This window comes from Daphnia pulex, chromosome 7, assembly GCF_021134715.1.
Source record: "Daphnia pulex isolate KAP4 chromosome 7, ASM2113471v1".
Classification (NCBI taxonomy): Eukaryota; Metazoa; Arthropoda; class Branchiopoda; order Diplostraca; family Daphniidae; genus Daphnia; species Daphnia pulex.
In genome coordinates this window covers 3,978,971-3,995,986 of record NC_060023.1, presented here as the reverse complement: position 1 = coordinate 3,995,986, position 17,016 = coordinate 3,978,971, and the positions used below count along the sequence as shown (strand labels likewise).

The 17,016-nt window shown below is 40.0% G+C and overlaps 1 protein-coding gene across 3 annotated transcripts; it reads right to left on the bottom strand.

The window, feature by feature from the left end:
* Window positions 1-6,480: 6,480 nt before the first annotated feature.
* LOC124196719 lies at window positions 6,481-14,788 on the bottom strand. 3 transcript variants are annotated; one of them, XM_046591894.1, is made up of 6 exons: window positions 14,441-14,788; window positions 14,301-14,372; window positions 7,690-7,897; window positions 7,466-7,528; window positions 7,237-7,389; window positions 6,481-7,169 (listed from the first exon to the last, which is right to left on the bottom strand). In XM_046591894.1, exons 3-6 carry the CDS (start codon window positions 7,715-7,717, stop codon window positions 6,997-6,999), a joined length of 417 nt encoding a protein of 138 aa, XP_046447850.1. In that variant the 5' UTR covers window positions 7,718-7,897; window positions 14,301-14,372; window positions 14,441-14,788; the 3' UTR covers window positions 6,481-6,996. The 3 variants fall into 3 exon arrangements, with proteins under 3 accessions (XP_046447850.1, XP_046447848.1, XP_046447851.1); XM_046591892.1 differs by lacking the exons at window positions 14,301-14,372; window positions 14,441-14,788 and adding exons at window positions 7,969-8,040; window positions 8,105-8,354; window positions 8,457-8,515 and having other exon boundaries at window positions 7,237-7,528; XM_046591895.1 differs by lacking the exons at window positions 14,301-14,372; window positions 14,441-14,788 and adding exons at window positions 7,969-8,040; window positions 8,105-8,417.
* Between the last annotated feature and the right edge of the window lie 2,228 nt (window positions 14,789-17,016).

Below are 17,016 nucleotides of genomic sequence, written 5' to 3'. Positions count from 1 at the left end.
GTTGGCATCAAGGAGGTTGATCTTGAGAGACCAGAATAGTCGACCGTGACTGGAACAGATCGGGACGATGAAAGCCGATAGTTTGGAGCGCATGCTGAAGCTGCCACACTTAAACAAGGCTTGAAGATACCGTATGAGTGAGATGGCTTCGTCGTCTGTCTCCGTTGAGTCTAGGAGCTGGTCGGCGTGAATATTCTTGAATACCGTGATGATTGGCTGCGGGAAGACGGCGGACACCAGCTTCTGTCGTTTTTCTCGAGGCGTAGATACGAGTGTTTAGCGCCGATGTATCGTACGTGAGTTGGTTGGTTTTACGACGCCAATGAAGTTCCATGAAAAACGCGGAATGCGGAATTCTGCTGGTCTTGAACGATGACTTGCTGGAACTTTTTCGTTTGTCGCCTGAGGCTGGAGCGTGGATTGCCACGAACCGAAAGCGGACGCCGATGCGGACTGATTTGGAAAGTCGGGACCGACATAGAGTTGATCGCTTGGCGATTGTTGGTTTGAGTTGAGCTGATGAGATTGACACGGCGATATTTTGGATTTGTTAGGCCATGTTACAAAAGCTCTGGATGAAGAAGATAGTTGATTGGCAGGACACCGATGCTTTCCGTGAGCCGTGAGTGATTGACAAGGCTGTGTGAACCTTGATTGGGGAGTTGATAGCTGATGGACGATGAGTTGACGTTAAGTGATTGATGGAACCGCGGCGGATGCCACTGGTCGCGTTACACGTAACTGAAGAGTTTAAATCCATCTTGAGCTTCAACTCCGGCTGCTGGATAACGGGAATGAATCACATCGACGACACGAAGCAGGATACGTCGTAAGAGAACGTCGATTTCTTGAGTTTTGATTGCTTGATTAAGTGTCGTCGAGATGACTCGCTTGGTGATTGGCTGCTGGCCTATTCAGGCTTAAGGTGTGACTCTGTGAACGCGGAACTGGAAACGTAGTGTTGACTTCGGATGAACGACTGGAGTCCGCGATCGGGATGATGAGAGACACAATTGAGTTTGTTTTGGGGATCTTTTTTGTGAAAGGTTGACTGTTTCAGACCGTCGAGTTTCAGTTTTGTTTTGAGTGTTTTGTACAGAATCAATGACGCTTGGTTTTCTTGATCCAGATGCCGACTGCGTTGATTTCAATTCCGTTGGCTTTGCTTGTGATGACTGGAACTGCTAGCAGACGGGTGGTCGTTGAATCTCGTTCGACGGTGTGTGCACGGACGCTCTTTCGTTTGCTTCATTGCTGATACCGTTGATTGGTTTTGATCGTGCACCTTTTCTTTCTTGAACGGCACATCGATTCTTCTGGCGCCGTGTAGAGATGGGCGGTGATAGACAGCACGCTTTTCTCTGGTGTGGTTTTTCTGTACTTAAACAGTCACGCATCAAACCTTTTCTTCGGGAGCATAATCAGCAGCTTCGTTGATTCCTTAACGCCTTTCTTTCTTCTACGGATGACGATGAGGAATAGTTGCACGATGCGAGCGGCGAGCGCTTCTCTGCACAGAAGCCGCGCCTGGGTTTTCTTTTGGTTTACACCGTATTGCGAATGGCTGCTGTTGAGACGGGGCAGATGATCAGTTGTCACTGCTGTTGATTGAAGGCGGATGATTCGCCTTTTCGTCCGTCTGCTGCCGGCCCTGCTTTGACTGCGTTTTGTTGGGCTGGTTGATGATGCTGGTGTGATGGGACGAAAGCTTTGTCGTCACTTGAATCTTCACAAATGTGTAGATCCAGGTTGAGAAATCTTGTTTGTTGTGGTAAGAGGAAGACTGGGTGGCGAACTGCCATAATCTCCCCCACCTGCTTTGAATCCAGGGAAGTTGACAAAAAAGAGCTCGAGTGAGCATGATGACTTCGGGTCACGCTCGAATTTTCGGATTTTCAAAGCTGTGATGAGTAGATTTAACGAGAACTTGATCAGCAATTTTTCGGTGATTCAATCGAGGACTGGATGTAGGCTTGACACGATTTGAAGGTGGAGTTAAAATTTCTTGAGCTCAATAAAAGCTTCACTTTTCAAAGCTTAGCCACTGAGTCACCTAGTCGATGTCGTTTTTCTTGAAGAGTTGCTCCATCCTCGATGACGCCATTTTTCTTTTTTCTTTCATGCTGCAATCTGGTGATGAACCAATTCTCTTGATTTTTTGGTTTGCTGACAGTCTTGAGTTGATGACAGCAAATTGTTGATTTGGGCAGAAAAATCTCTCCTGATGAACTTGGGTTGAGTGCGACTTGCGTTTTTTTTTTTTGTTTGGTTGCAAGTTTGTAGCACAAGTTTCTTCTTTTTTGGGACGTTCGTGTAGTTTTTTTTTCAGCGCCTGATGAATTTTCAATGGTGGGTATTGGTGGATGGATCAGTTTGCACGTTTTGAGTTTGATTTGCTTGATATGCTCTCTGATCGTCTGCTTCAGGCGTTGAGTAGTGCATGGCCAATGCCAGCGAGTGGTTTTTTTTTAAGACGTTTTCAGCAAGCCCAATGAGAAGCTAGCCCAATGGACCACGAGGGATCTAGGACTTGCTCTTAGGACCGTTTTTTTTTTTTTACTGAAATTAAAGAGAAACCAGCAAGCCCAATGAAAGATGGCCCAATGAGCCTTGAAAAAGACTTAGAACCAATCCCTAGGACCATGCGTTTAAGAAACAGGATGCAAATCTTGATTTTGGTCTTGAGATGTGCTTGCGTTGGATTCTTCTTTAGATTTGGCAGCTGACTGCCTTTGTTGCTGCTGCTTGGCCGCTCGTTCGATGCTCGTTCGGCCAGAATAGCTTGCAATATTCTCTCTTCTTCTTCGATGGCCGCGTCAACTGCGGCTTGCCTGCTTGCTGATTTTGTTTTCGGCCGATGTCTTCTTCTTGAAGTTGCTCTGGTCAAAATCTTCGCGCTGGAATAATCTTCTTTTTCTTGTATGAAGCGGCATAAAAGGCGCTGAAGGTGTGGTGTTGTTAGGCTGCGAAGCGGCTTTGAAAGTTTTTAAACGACCACGTGGTTTTTTGAGAAAAAAGAATGGTGGGTGGGCGACTATTCAGACGGGATTACCAGAAAAGTTTTTTTTTTTTTTTACAAGATGAATTTACTTTAGAATGAAATTTGTTTGTTGGTTATATTAGCAAATGGATACTACAACTGCCGTGTATCACACCGAAGCGTGGGCAATTACGAGAAAAAATTAACTCTAACTGCTGTTGCTACGAATGAACGTAAGTAAGCAATGAATACCCAAAGGAACCTGCTGTTTTACATGAGCGAGTTTTAAGTAGTGGCCTGCCTTTAATTATGAATTAACATGGGCAAGTTTCAATTTTATTTAGTTTTAACCAACAAAGAAATTCAAAGAAATAAGTGGCCAAAGAGTAGCAAGACTTGCTATGAGCACGCAACATGTGGGCTCCTCAAGTCTTACTATGCAAGAAATTTAGACAAAGAAGAGATGTGGGGAGAGCTCTTAACCATACGGTCGTCGGCAGCGAGAGAGAGAGAGCGTCGTCTGCTACTCGCTGGCTCCCCCTAGTTTCCCGATTCCCTTCCTCTTGGCTCGGTTGCCAGATGAAATTAAATGGACTCGGCCGTTTCTATTGAAATTACGTTTGCAAAAAATTTTAGGCAATATGCTAGCTAGACAAAATCACCAACTGGTTTTAATTTGCAATGAATTAAATAGAAAAAATGAGTTTACGGGGAACGAGGTTTTTTGAACTACGAGTAATTCGGGTTTTTAGTTTTGGACTACAACGAATAATCCGGGTTTTTTGTTTCCACTGAGTTTAGACTAGTCGATTTTTTTTGTTTTTCCCTTTCTGGTTTAGACCCTTAAATGAAATTCCCAAGGAATACTTTTTTACCTATTGGGATGTCAAAGATACAAGTGGATAACTTTGACGCTGAGTGACGCCGCGCGCTTGGTCGTCAGCCATTTTCAAAGGATCGGGGGGAAGGACTACAACGAGTAATCCGACTTTTTGGGGATCTATCGCAAAGGTGGATGACGCAGCTTGGTTTTTTCTGGTTTTGCTACGGGATCGCACGCTAGGTCAACTCCCTGTGATCTTGCGGGACTAACGCGAAGACGTTTCCCTGTGATCTAGTTTAGTTCAAATCGCAAGTGCTTTACATGAATAGACAAAACAATTTTTTAAAGAAGCAAGGTTTTCACCAAAGCATGAGGTCTTTACATGAAGCGTGGTTTTTTGCGATTTGAGAGCGAAATGTCGATGCACACGATGTGCAAGACTTTTCGCGAAATTTTTAAGGTGATTTTTGCTAGGATTCGAAACGCAAGGTCAGTGCAACGATGTGCAAGACCATCGTAAGAAATGAGTTTACTTTTTAAGATTCGAAACGCAAGGTCGATGCAACGAATATGCACGACTTGCTCTACGACTGATTTTAGTTGGTTCGAAACGCAAGTTCAGGGCACTAAATACGCAAGACTTTTGCACGAACTGATTTTACCTTTTTCTAGGATTCGAAACGCAAGGTCGATGCACCAAATGTGTCAGGGCTCCCTGCCGTCGCTGCATCGAATGATTAAGTTTAAGCTAAGACAAAGAGCTGACTGAACACGGGTTTTAAAGGGAACACACGTCGATACTGTATTCCTAGTTTTGCCACAGTTTAAAGATATAAGACAGTTTACAAGGGACTTGACTGACAGGGAGTCGGGTGCCACGCCGGCCCGTATCTAACAAAGGGACAAGTCGAAAGAGAGAGAGGGCCGGATGCCAGCCGACCCGTTCGAAAGGTGTAGAGATTTGACGTACGTCTCAACAGAACTGTGAGACAGAAGTGAAGAATTAAACATAAAAAGCACACAAAGAAGACAACGAAAATATAAGAGGAATGGACACTTCATTGTTTCTAATGCGCGCTGATGCGTTGCCAAACGTAGCCTTTTAGACGTCTCGCACACCGATCCTTTTCCGTTTAAATAGGACATTTTCTCGTAGCTGACCAAATTTTAAAAATGTCCAAGGGGTAATAGGACAAAGCAAAATGGTTGCATTTGACTGTAAGACGCAAGAGCCGGGCTTGGTATGTTTTTTTTTTCTTTTCAATTTTTTGTTTTGTTTATTTCGGTTTGTTTATTTCGTTCCCTTTTAATTCTTTTCTGAATGGAGTGATCAGTAAGGAAATTTGCGCCTATCAATCCCAGATGCTTTTCTTTCATTACTTCTAGGTCAAATATTTTTTGGTTAAGGTCATGGGGATTAAAATTGTCTGATTGATGAACTATTTTCGTGATTAGATGTCAGACAGTAAATTTTTAAGTGATCGCGTCGTGTGTGTGTCTGTGTCTGTTTTAATTTGAGTTTCTTTCATTGTCAACAGCATTGAGGCGACGTTTAGCAGAAAAAGTGAAATGCGTTTGCAGTCAATTGTGCCCCATGTCTTCCCTGGTCTGGGTACGAATTCCGACCGGATTCATTTCATGGCTGCCGTTGAAGGCTTCGGTAATTGTCGACGCGCTGTATGGCTCCAACTAGAAAGATTTCAACATGGGTCTACTTCGACGGAGGTTGCAGATCCACAAGGAACCGGAAACTAAGGTAAGACCCCCTAAACTTAGAGAATCTTTATTTGTCTCTATAGTAAGATGGCTGATACGACTGCACTCACTGCCATCATTTTCCCTCCTTTTCACTAGTTTGGTATTAGATCATTCCTAAAAGCACTTTTGCGAGAGGTTGATGAATGTTTTCTGCTTTTGTGGATATTAGTTATTGAATGAGTCGAGTTCTCAAAATGGTATGCTAACTTCTAATAGATGAGGTTTGTTTAGTGTTCCCGTTTTTGGTTATGCTGTTCAAAGAAACGGGGTCGTTATCAGAGATCGTTATGCGTATTTCTTTGACGTGAACTGAGTACCATCTCAAAAAAACTCTTTTTGTGACACAAAGTGTTTTTAACTTAAACTTGGTTGGTCTTATCGATTCTTCTGCTCACGCATTTAAAGGTTCAGGGAATCTGATCATGTCATCTGTTGTACGGTATAGTATAAATGTTCTTTTGTTTGCAGTCTGGACGCAGCAACTTTTCCATTTTTGATTAACCTGTTTTGAAAGTCAGGAAAGCTTTTTAATGCTAAATGAGTTGCAAGGAAACGCTAATGAACAAGCGTAAAAAAGGGTATTATTTTCTGTTAAGTTCGTGAACTTCCTATTTTCGAATTTCGTTGTTGAGAAGGTTAGGTTATTCAATAAGCATCAGTGATTCGTGATTTTTTCCCATAACGATCGTGATGAACGCTATTAGCTTATTAGAACCCGCGCTGCCGGGGGTCTAATTTTTACGTTGAGGATAGTGCTGTGTGTTTAACATGTTGTTGTCAGCTTCTATGTTTTTTTTCTGATGAGTTTCTTTGCATTTGCTTGGCCTTCTCTTGCCTTGAGTGGATATCGACTTCATGCGTAAACGTAAACGATCGATTTCTATAATTCTGCGGATAGGCAAAAAAAAAAGAATTTGGCTGAGATTTCCTTTGTGTTGTGTATTGGATTTTTTCTTGGTGACAGATTTAGTCAAAGAAATGGAAAAATTATTGATGCAAATATATCAGTAAAATTGAAGGCAGAATCAGTTTTTAATGCATTTAAAAATTCATATTCCGGAAATCTCCTTGTCGATGGTATCGATAATGTCACCAAACTCATTTACGTTGTTATGTTTGTCCAGATATCAAATTAAAGCGAGAAAAACATTTTTTCGTGCAGAAGAAAACCAGTGAAATGATTATGGTGATAATTGCTGTCCCACAATGTGACACCGGGTGAAATGAACCAAATCTGCAACCATATTTGATCTCCCTTTTGCATACTTAGCGTTGATTGCATCGTTAGCGTGGATGAGTGGCCAGGGGTGTTTGCCTCACCCACCTCAGCCGTACTGAGGTAATTGCCGTTTAAGTAAAAAGCGATTTTCAATCCCTTTGTTTGCGAAGTACTTGAGAAGCCAGCCAATCCCGTAAAAGAAAAGAAATAGACTCCCTAGACGGGTGCCGTGAATTTTCCCGTTGACAAATTCATTCCTCCACCCATGTTAATTTTTTCGCTCTGAAACGGAATGGGAACATTGGCTTCGTCGAAGGCACTATTCCGCAGAGCGTAGAAGTAGACCAGAGTTGATTTCACGTTAGCGTAGCCGATCCATTTCTGCAACCCTTTAAATGGCATCATCTAAAGTTATAAACCTCTGTGCTGTTCTAAACAAGACGGCCATTATTTTACCTGCATCTCCAGTTGGTTTAGTGAAATCGCAATAGACGTTTTCGACTTGTTTACTTCCCATGACAGAGTACAATCCGCTTTTCTTGTGGCCGATCTGATGAAGATCTCCGCATGAGACTGGGATTTTGCCAATGGACGATGCGGCCGTACTTTCTGTTTTCACCGAGAATACAGTCAAAATGGTCAAGTTTGTGGTTGTCAGTATAAATTGATATTTGAGAAATTTAACTTGTAAGTTGCGAGGTCAATTCCTGAACTTTAGTATTGGTCACCACCAGTCCCTCCGTATTTTCTGCAAAAAAAGATTTTTAAACCGTCGTTGCAGTTTAATCCATAAATTCATAAATAATACGAAGTCTCAATGTGATTAGATTGGTAGTAAAATTCATTACTTTTCAGTTTTCAGATCCCTTAGGCATGGTAATTTTAAAACTTAGGGATTAGTGAACTTACCATTTGTATTAATTTTCAAATTTTTCATTTTTAGTCATTACGTTGCTCAATTCTTTCTTTACGCTTTCGACGCGTGATGTGTGAGTTTCGTCCAATCGTTAAGTAGTCTGTGCCAAATCGTTTTTGGTGATAATTTCTTTTTTCATATTTTCGACCGTGGCCATAACATTGGCCAAAAGTTGAGTTGACGTCGAGTTAAATGGCGTATCTGAGAAATCAATGGAGTTATTTCAAATTTCCATTATTCTTCGTTTGTAAACGAAAATAATAAAAAATCACCTTTTAGCTTATTCAGTTCCTTTTTAACATTTTCTACCTCGGAATGTGTGTGCACCAAATCGGCTTTCGTAGCTAAATTTCAAATAATTTATCTGAATTATCATTAGAAACGAATTTTAATTCATTTGTAACTTACTTTTCAGATCCCTCAGGCATGTCGTTAGCAGTACGACATGAGATCCTAGCGTGTTTTGCATACTGTGATCGTTGTAATTAGTGAATAGCTGCTGCGGATTTCCTGCTTTTTCATCGGCCGGGACCTTCTGGGTTGGCAGGTCCAGTGGGGTGTTGTAATGGTAGTTGAAGTAAGGGCTGGTCCAGGTGGTCGGTTGTTGGGCAGAGGACGTCGAACCGTAGGCCGTCAAGGAGACAAAGATCAAAATAATCTGAAAATTCAATTCAGTAGGAAGTCAGACAGTGGCATTTACGAATTGAATCAATATTTAACCAGCATATAAATAAATTAGCAATGATTTTTTTTTAATTACCGGGTATTTCATGGTTGCGATGGCTGCGAGTTTTTTACTGGATCGTAAAACTGGCGACGACTGATGGAAAACTGGGGAAATGGTCGCCCTTTATATAGTGCGGATTTTGCATTGCCGTCGGTTAATTTGCCATTTATTCGAAATGTCTGAATCAACCGCTGAAATGGAAGAAGAAACGACTTGACCAAATGTATCGCGAGTCTAGTTTTATTTTCTAAATGATTAGTTATGCGTTTTCCTTTGACGTGAACTGATAACCATCTCACAAATTTCCATTTTGTGTTAAAAAAAAGGTTTTAAACTTGAACTTTGTTGGTCTCATCAATTCTTCTGCGCACGCATTTCCAGTTCTAGGAATCTGATCTCGCATCTGTTGTCTATCGTCTAAATAGTAAATATTTATTTGTTTTTTTTTGTCTGGACGAAACAACTTTTTCCCATTTTTTGAGAAAACCTGTTATGAAAGTCACGAAATCTGTTCGTTGCTAAATGAGTTGTAGGTGAGCGCTAATAAAAAGCCACAAAAAAGCTTGCTATTTTCTGTCAAGTTCGTAGTATTTATAGCTTTTAATGCTCAACTTGTTTGTGGAGAAGGGGTCTACAAAACATCTTGCAGACTGAGGGATTCGAAGAAAAAATTTATCATTTCACTAATGATTAAAAGCTGAGAGGAAATCATGACGAATTGAGAGGAAAGGATTTGGCGTTTAATAGATATAATTTTAAAATTTATTTTTGTATTTAAAAGTGAAATTACTTAAATTTAATTTTGTTTTTTTAAGTGCGTTGGTAAATAATGAAAATAAAGGTTTTCTCGGAGGAATGCTTTCTCGATTAGAAATGTCGATGAAATTGATATGCACTGTACAGATGTACACTTCCTGATTCAGATAACTAACGATCGCGTCTGACGCTGTAAGAGATGAGGGACTGCTGAAATATTTCCAACCGTTTTTGGGATATCGTGAGCTGTAACTCAGTGAGAGCAGAATTTCAAGATCGTGTAGCGCAAGTCACAGACTATGTTGAATGGTCGTCGTTGGTTTATAAATTGATTCAAGCCAAAAGCCGCCAAAAGCAGATATAACGAGTTCATTTGCAACTTTTCCATTTACCTTGCATTTTATAGTTGATTCATTTCGGGACACTACTTCTTTTTGCACATTTCCATCTTGACATTCTCCCTGCCGACCCTTTACCCCACATCTATTGTTTTTCACCAAGATGGCTTTGGTTTAAGGTTGAACAATTTTTTTATTTATAAAGAGCTTCGTAAAATTGGGAGTGGGCAACGATCGCATCTTAATCAATAAGAAATTTCTCGCCAAACTCATCAAATCGTATCAGACCTTTAAGTTTACTTACGCGATCTTGATTTGATAACGCACTACCTTGTCGTACTGTCTTTAAATTAGAGAAAGAACCGGTTCACTTTCAAGCTTCTCGATGAATTTGACGGTATTTTTATGCCACTTTTTTGACTTTCATGCCCGCGAGCCAATTGTTTCCTTGGATTTTGTTTTATCTTGACAACCTGTAATTTGTTATTGTAACTTCAGCTGTTATATATCTTGATAAAAATGTGGTAGAAGGGGGGGGGGGATGCCACTATAGTTAACGCTTACTTCTCGTTCTTATCTGACAGCAAATCTATTCCACAATCGTTTCTCCCACTGGCACACCAAATACGAATTATTTTGTTTTACGTGTGTGAGAAAAAAAACTTGGCTTTACTTTAAATTAATCAGTAATAATTAAATATTTAACTAAATCTGTAGAAGTGTTTTGAACGAGCCAGAGCTATACACAGCAGATAATAACATTTAATCTGTTAGGGTGGTGGAGAATATTAGTGCTTATATTCCATTAGCATTGTTACCGAGTGTCTCACTAGTATGGATGGTATTAAGACTATTAACCTTTGCTGCATGTATTGCTGATTATTCCAATCTAAAAAAAAATTTTGAAAATAGATGTGAGCAGCTGAGAAAAATATTTTGCTTCTGAATTTGGTGAACTGGTCATTGTGGGTGGTGTTACACATTTTCCTCGTGACATATCACCTGTAAAGAGCCATATTTTGAGCAGACATGATTGAATTGCAATTACAATCTGAAGCAGTCATGGTATCTAGCTGTAAATTGGTAAACCCTTGATTGACTTTTTTCATTTGTTATCTTAAATTTCCTGGCTTATTGTAGAATTTGATTCCACAAATTATTTTTGTCTTGTATTAACTATAAGATACACACAATTCTGAGGCCATTTTCTAAAGCCCAGAATATCAAATTAAGTCACAGTGTTGAGCTCAGTACAAAAACCTTTGAAGTTTTCTTGTCAATATCCTCACATAATGAAATTCACATCACAAAAAAAAGTTTTCTCACAGTGCACTGTACATAGAAAAATATTGTTGATTGGACGTTGTTGAAGTTGCCAAGCTAGCTCTTCCCCAGATCTGGGTTCCGTAATAGCCTAATGAACCTAGTTTTCTTGTGTGGGAATTCAAATTGTTGTTTTTCTTTTTAACAATTGATCAAACCTTATGTCGTCTGATGAGCCTAAATTGATTTCATTCAAGATGTTTTTTTTTCTCTACTCCGCTACATTGCTGTATTAAAACTGATTAAAACTGATTGGTTATTTCAATATCAGTGTTTTTACTTTTCCCACCACAGTTTCCCACTATACCCCTAATTTAGATTAAATGTGTCATCTGACGGACGGACGCTGCTTTCGTAAAATTGATCTAGAAATTGAATTTTTAAAACAGGGTTTGGCACCAAGAGCTGCTGGAGTTGGCAGTAACCTCATCTCATGCTTCAGCTTGCTTTTCCACCTGGATCCTTGTCCGTTTGGCTGGGACATTTTTTCACCGACTGATTTTAAGAAACAGTGTGAAAATGTCATAAGGAGAAAGGGACAAGGCAAAATGGTTGCCTTTTTTCGTTGGAGCCGGGAATGGTATGTTCTTTTTTATTTATTTTTTTCGGATTATTTCGTTTCACATTTCGTCTCCTTTTGATTATTTTGTGAAAGGGGAATGGGTCATCAAAAAGGAAATTTGCGCCTATCTCTTCCAGTTGCTTTTCTTTCAAGTACCAAACAAATTATTACTTCAAGGATCAACACTTTTTGTCAAGGTCTTGGGATTAACAGATTTAGTTTGATTGATGCTATTGTCGTGATCAGTTGTCAGACAGTCAAATCCCTCAATTTCAAAGTGATCGCGTCGTCTGTGTGTGTGTGATTTTTAATTTATGTTTCTTTCATTGTCAACAGCATTGTGGAATTGCAGTGACGTTTAGCAGAACCACTGAAATCCGTTTGCAGCCAACTTTGGTCTTATATTTTCCTGGCCGACTGGTTTCATTTCATCGCTGCCATTCGGTAATTTTCGACGTGTGCAATTGACGAACGAGTACCTGGACAGAGGTTGCAAATCCACTCGGAACCGGACACAAAGGCAAGACCTCAACTAGGGGGATCCTTTATTGGAATTTTAATAATGATTCCGACTTGACTCAATGCCATCATTTTCCTTCCTTTTCTCTTGTTTGGTCTTAAATCAATTGTAAAAGCACTTGAGAGAGGTTGGTGAAGGTTTTTCTGCTCTTGTTGTTCGTTTTTGAATGAGTTGAGTTTTCAAAGTGGCATGCTAACTTCCAATAGATGAGGTTTGTTTGTTGTTCCAGTTTTTGGTTTTGTTATAATAGACAGGGGTCGTTGTCAGAGATTGGTAGGCTATTTTCCAATGTGCCCAAGCAACCTACGAGTTGTTTAATAAGTAATTTAGCACGATAAATCAGGACACATTTGTAGGCTCATTTCTTCGTTTCTCTCATTTCTTTCTCGTTCCTCATTTCTTACCGGACCGCTGACCGTCAGTGACGTAAAAAAAACAGGCAATTTTGCCATTGCATTGGCGATTCTATTTTAACAGACAAATGAATTTTTCGATGTTTGTTTGTTTCTTGTTCCTTTTTATTTTGACGGATAATTTTCATCGTTTTCCACCCTAAAGATTTTGATTGTGTTTAGCTGAACCGAACTACCGTCCGTGAACCGGTTTTTCTGCCCGGGCAAGACGACAACACGAGGAGGAGAACGTTCTGCCTTTCTAGTGTTGTTGAAAGTTAGGCCTTTTGTTTCATGTATGGGTGAACCATTTCCTTATTAGATTGCAGGAAAATATGCCCTGCCCGCCAAGGAAGTTTAATGGCCAAAGCAACACATTTTCCTGCATCCTACTGTACCAAAAACGAAATTGAAATTGACTAGCCCTTAATAATGCCTCACTAACCTGGCATATGGTTGGTTTCCGACTTAGCAAGTTAGTATAGCAAGTAGCACGATTTTCAAACCCATTCAACCGTTCTATATGATTCCATGAGGCCGTTGGGTTTTAATTAAGTTTTGACAAGCTCCTAGTAGAATCAGAACTTTTTTTCTTTAAAATAGGCAGGGATCTGTAATAAATAATAAACAAATCGACACCATTGCTTTATTTGTAACTAGTGTAACTATTCCCAGTCCAATAAAAATAGAACATTCGCCATTTTCCAATTGCAATTTGTCTTCTAAGGGCAAACAAAAGTAAACTATGCATGTTTTGTTAGAAATTGTTTCCGTAATCAAAATTGGTTCTTTCAAAATTGGCGTTTGCATGCCTTTTAATGAAAGATGTCTTCCTTGAGTAGCTGACCAACAAAATTGGTGAAATGGTGGGCGTGATCGTGGAGTATTCCATCTATTAATATGAGTCTAATTTGGTCGCCCTTAGCAAGTTGCAAGGTGGATTTAAGCGAAAATGTTTGATATTCACCAACTCCGATCCCTTGCGTTATCCTTGACCAATCTACGGTTGCTGTATTCAATTGCAGATTAAGACGCACGCTGCTACGATCACTAACACCCGAAAAAGTGAAAAAGTATTTGCCTGATGTAGGAGCGACAAATACTCCATTAGTGTTCATGGCATTCCCCACGTTTATTTAATCTCAGCAAATCAAATGGAACAATGGCGTTGAGAGTCCCAAAGCCTAATGATTTTTGGGCGTAAAAATAAATGGGCGTTACTTTAACGTCGACCTGACCGATCAATTTTTGAAAGCCTGTCCACCGAAATTGTGAATTAATTGATGGACAATTTTTGTTTGAATATTTTAGTCGGTACCTGCTTCAGTCATTGGTTTTGTAAAATCACAGTAGATGTTGTCGATAGTTTTGTCGCCCTTGACTGAAAACAATCCGCTTTTCCGGTGACCAATTTGCTGCGGATCGGCACAAGATTTAGGCATTCGACCAATACTGAAAGGAGTGCTCGCTGGCAATTAAATTAAAATTGAATTTGATTTTTTTTCAATCAGAGTGTGAAACAAAAATGTAGCGGGATTGATTGAACTTACCAGCATCTGTATCTATTTTCAGATTTTCAACTGTAGCGATTACGTCAGTCAGTTTATTTTTTACGCTTTCGACACGTGATGTGTGAGTTTCATCCAAGCGTTGCGTAGTCTGTGCCAACGCTGTTTTGTCGGCCTTTAAATCCAATGCTGTTTTGTCGGCCTTTAAGTTCAAAACTGTTATGTCGGCATTTAATTCCAACGCTGTTATGTTGGCCTTTAAGTTCAACGCTGTTTTGTCGGCCTTTAAGTCCAAAGTCTGTGCGAAATCAGTTTTAGTGACCATACCAGTCATCTCTTTTTTCATACTTTCCACCGTGGCTATAACATTGGCCAAAAGTGGATTTGACGTCGAGTTAAATTAAGTATCTGAGAAATCATTGGTTATTTCAAATTTTCAATTATTCTTTGTTTGTAAACGAAAATAATAAAAAATCACCTTTCAGCTTATTCAGTTCCTTTTTAACATTTTCGACCTCGGAATGTGTGTGCACCAAATCGGCTTTCGTAGCTGATAATAGTTTGTAAACGTAATTTATCCGAATTCCCATTAGAAACTTTTGTTTTATCTAAACTTACTTTTCAGATCCCTCAGGCATGTTGTTAGCAGTACGACATGAGATCCTAAGGTGTTTTGCATACTGTGATCGTTGTAATTAGTGAAAAGCTGCTGCTTATTTCCTGCTTTTTCATCGGCTGAGACCTTCTGGGTAGGCAGGGTTAGTAGGGTGTTGTAATGGTAGTAAAAGTGAGGGCTGGTCCAGGTGGTTGGTTGCTGGGCAGAGGACGTCGAACCGTAGGCCGTCAAGGAGACAAAGATCAAAATAATCTAAACATTCAATTCAGTGGAAAGTCGGACAATGGCATTTACGAATAGAATCAATGTTATACCAGCATATAATAAGCTTTATTTTAAAAAAAAGCTTCTGGGAACCGAGTTGGGATTATAAACCTCCCGACGACCAGGTACAATCTTTTCTCCTCTTCCTCGAGGCGAGGCTTCATCGCTAGGGGGTCCCGAAAAACCAATTGCACCTCCACGATTAACATCCTTCTTAGGCATTTCTTGACGCTGCGTGGGCGGACGGGAATCGTGACTGCGTTCCAATACACAGACGCGTTCTGAGGGAACACCTCTTGAGACGACACCATCTCGTCCGCGAGGCCGAGAATAAGCATCTTCATCTTTCCATGGTGTAACATCCCACTTGTTACGACCACATGCGAAGGCCCAATCTGTAAAAAATAGATTCACCTGACGGTTAGTGAAAAGTAGATTGTTGCTAACTCGTTAACCGTGCATTACCTCGAATCTCCTACTTGCCGGCGAATGTTGCATCCGTAGTGATCAACCAACTCTTGGTCACTCTTGGGCTCTTGCTGATTTGGGTCAAACATATCATGACCCCAACGATCGGTGGCTTCACTTCTCGTCTTCTTCGGTTTTTCCACCACTACTCTGGCTACAGGCTCTTTACTACACAAATGTTGAAAAATATTATCATTTACAATGAAACAAGTTAAAAGGGAAACTTGTTATATTTATGTGGCTGCCTCTGCAACTTTTTCGTGATTTCGAACATCGTGTTAAAAAAAGCCACCTCTTTTCGGAATATATTGAGGCTTTTGGCGGTCTTCATCATCATCTAATGGCTTGGCTAGAGCATCTTCGTCGTCACTTTCTTCTCTATCACCTTCTCCCTTTTCTCTTTCTACAACCTCTTCTTCTTCATGTTCGCCTTCAACTTCTTCGCCTTCTTCACCTTCAACTAGCTCACCTTCTTCGTCTTTACTGCTTTCAGGTTGTTTTTTCTTCCACATGAGACTCTTCCTGCACTTCCTCTGTTGCTCCAACTGGTGCATCCACCTCTTTGTTGCTCTCTACTTGAATTTCCTTATTGAAGAAGAAAAGTACCGTGATGCCAGCACAACTCTAAGAGAAATTGAACCAATCTACAGTGAGTTGAAAGGATTCATGGAAGAGCAATGGCAATTGCACGAGTCTCTCCTCGACTCTGAAAAAGCTACAGAGGTGATGGCCATTAATATGGGTCCGAAACAAGGAAAATTATCCTCTCTTCTAGAATACCAACGAAAACTGGAATCCTACAATTGACTGGACTACAACGCAATTGAGCGGAAAAGACTTTAAAGTTCAAAGGCGTTGGGTACCTTCCTGGACTCTATTGATCAGTTACAAATTTCCTACTTGCCAACAAATCCTTCGGAAATCCAAAAGCTAATTAGTCAAGTTTTGTCATCCAGAGACAATACTAACATCGAAATGTTGCTAGATAACCTCAAATATTCTGTAAAAGTGGAATTTTTTTTAAATTCAGTTGTGTTGCTCTAGCAGCAATTTTTTAAAATGTGTCAAATCCATTAATGTTGCTCTAGCAGCAATTTTTTTTTATGTTTCTATTCCAATGATGTTGCTCTAGCAGCAATTTGTTAATTTTTTTCAAATCCAGTGATATTGCTCTAGCAGCAATTTTTAAAATGTTTCAATTCCAGCAATGTTGCTCTAGCAGCAATTTTTTTTTATTTTTACGACCGTGCTGTAATTTCTATTGCTCTCATTGCAGCAGTTTTCTAATTAACTACGTAACATTGCTATCATTACAACAATGTTTTTTTCTGGTTTCAACGTAATTTCCTTTTTGTTTTAGGTACGTGGTTTGCTTGAAACATGTACAGATGCCGACGGATTTTTCATACGCTAGAGGAGGTGCAGTGACATCATTACATGTAATCACGAGCTGTACGTGTACTGGAAAGAAGTTTGTCTATTGATTGAAAGACAGTGTCTCTACATCGAGAAAACATCGCCATTGTTTTCTTTCTTAAATTCTGCACCAAAAGAAATATGTTTTGCGGTTTCCCCAGTTGTTATACAAGAAATGGAGGTAAGCACAGCTTTACAGATTTTTCACACAGGAACTTGCGAAAACTTGAACAGAAATGTGACGTGAACCCGCAAGAATCGCAAAGGTTTTCACCATAGAATGCTACAATAACGTTTTCTATAGAGCTACCTAAAGGAACTTGATGCTTATGAAAATTTGGCGAAGCATTTCCAAATTGAAGACAGTGTTCGTGATTTCATCAGTGAAATTTTCCAACACCACAGAGAGAAAATGGTAGAAAGGCTGACC

What these genes read in the sequence shown, in the direction of transcription:
- LOC124196719 (XM_046591892.1), bottom strand. An exon ending in ATGCCTGAGGGATCTGAAAA is followed by an intron (nt 8,041 to 8,104) that starts GTAAGTTACAAA and finishes TTTGAAATTTAG; the next exon opens with CTACGAAAGCCGATTTGGTG. An exon ending in GGAACTGAATAAGCTAAAAG is followed by an intron (nt 7,898 to 7,968) that starts GTGATTTTTTAT and finishes TTGATTTCTCAG; the next exon opens with ATACGCCATTTAACTCGACG.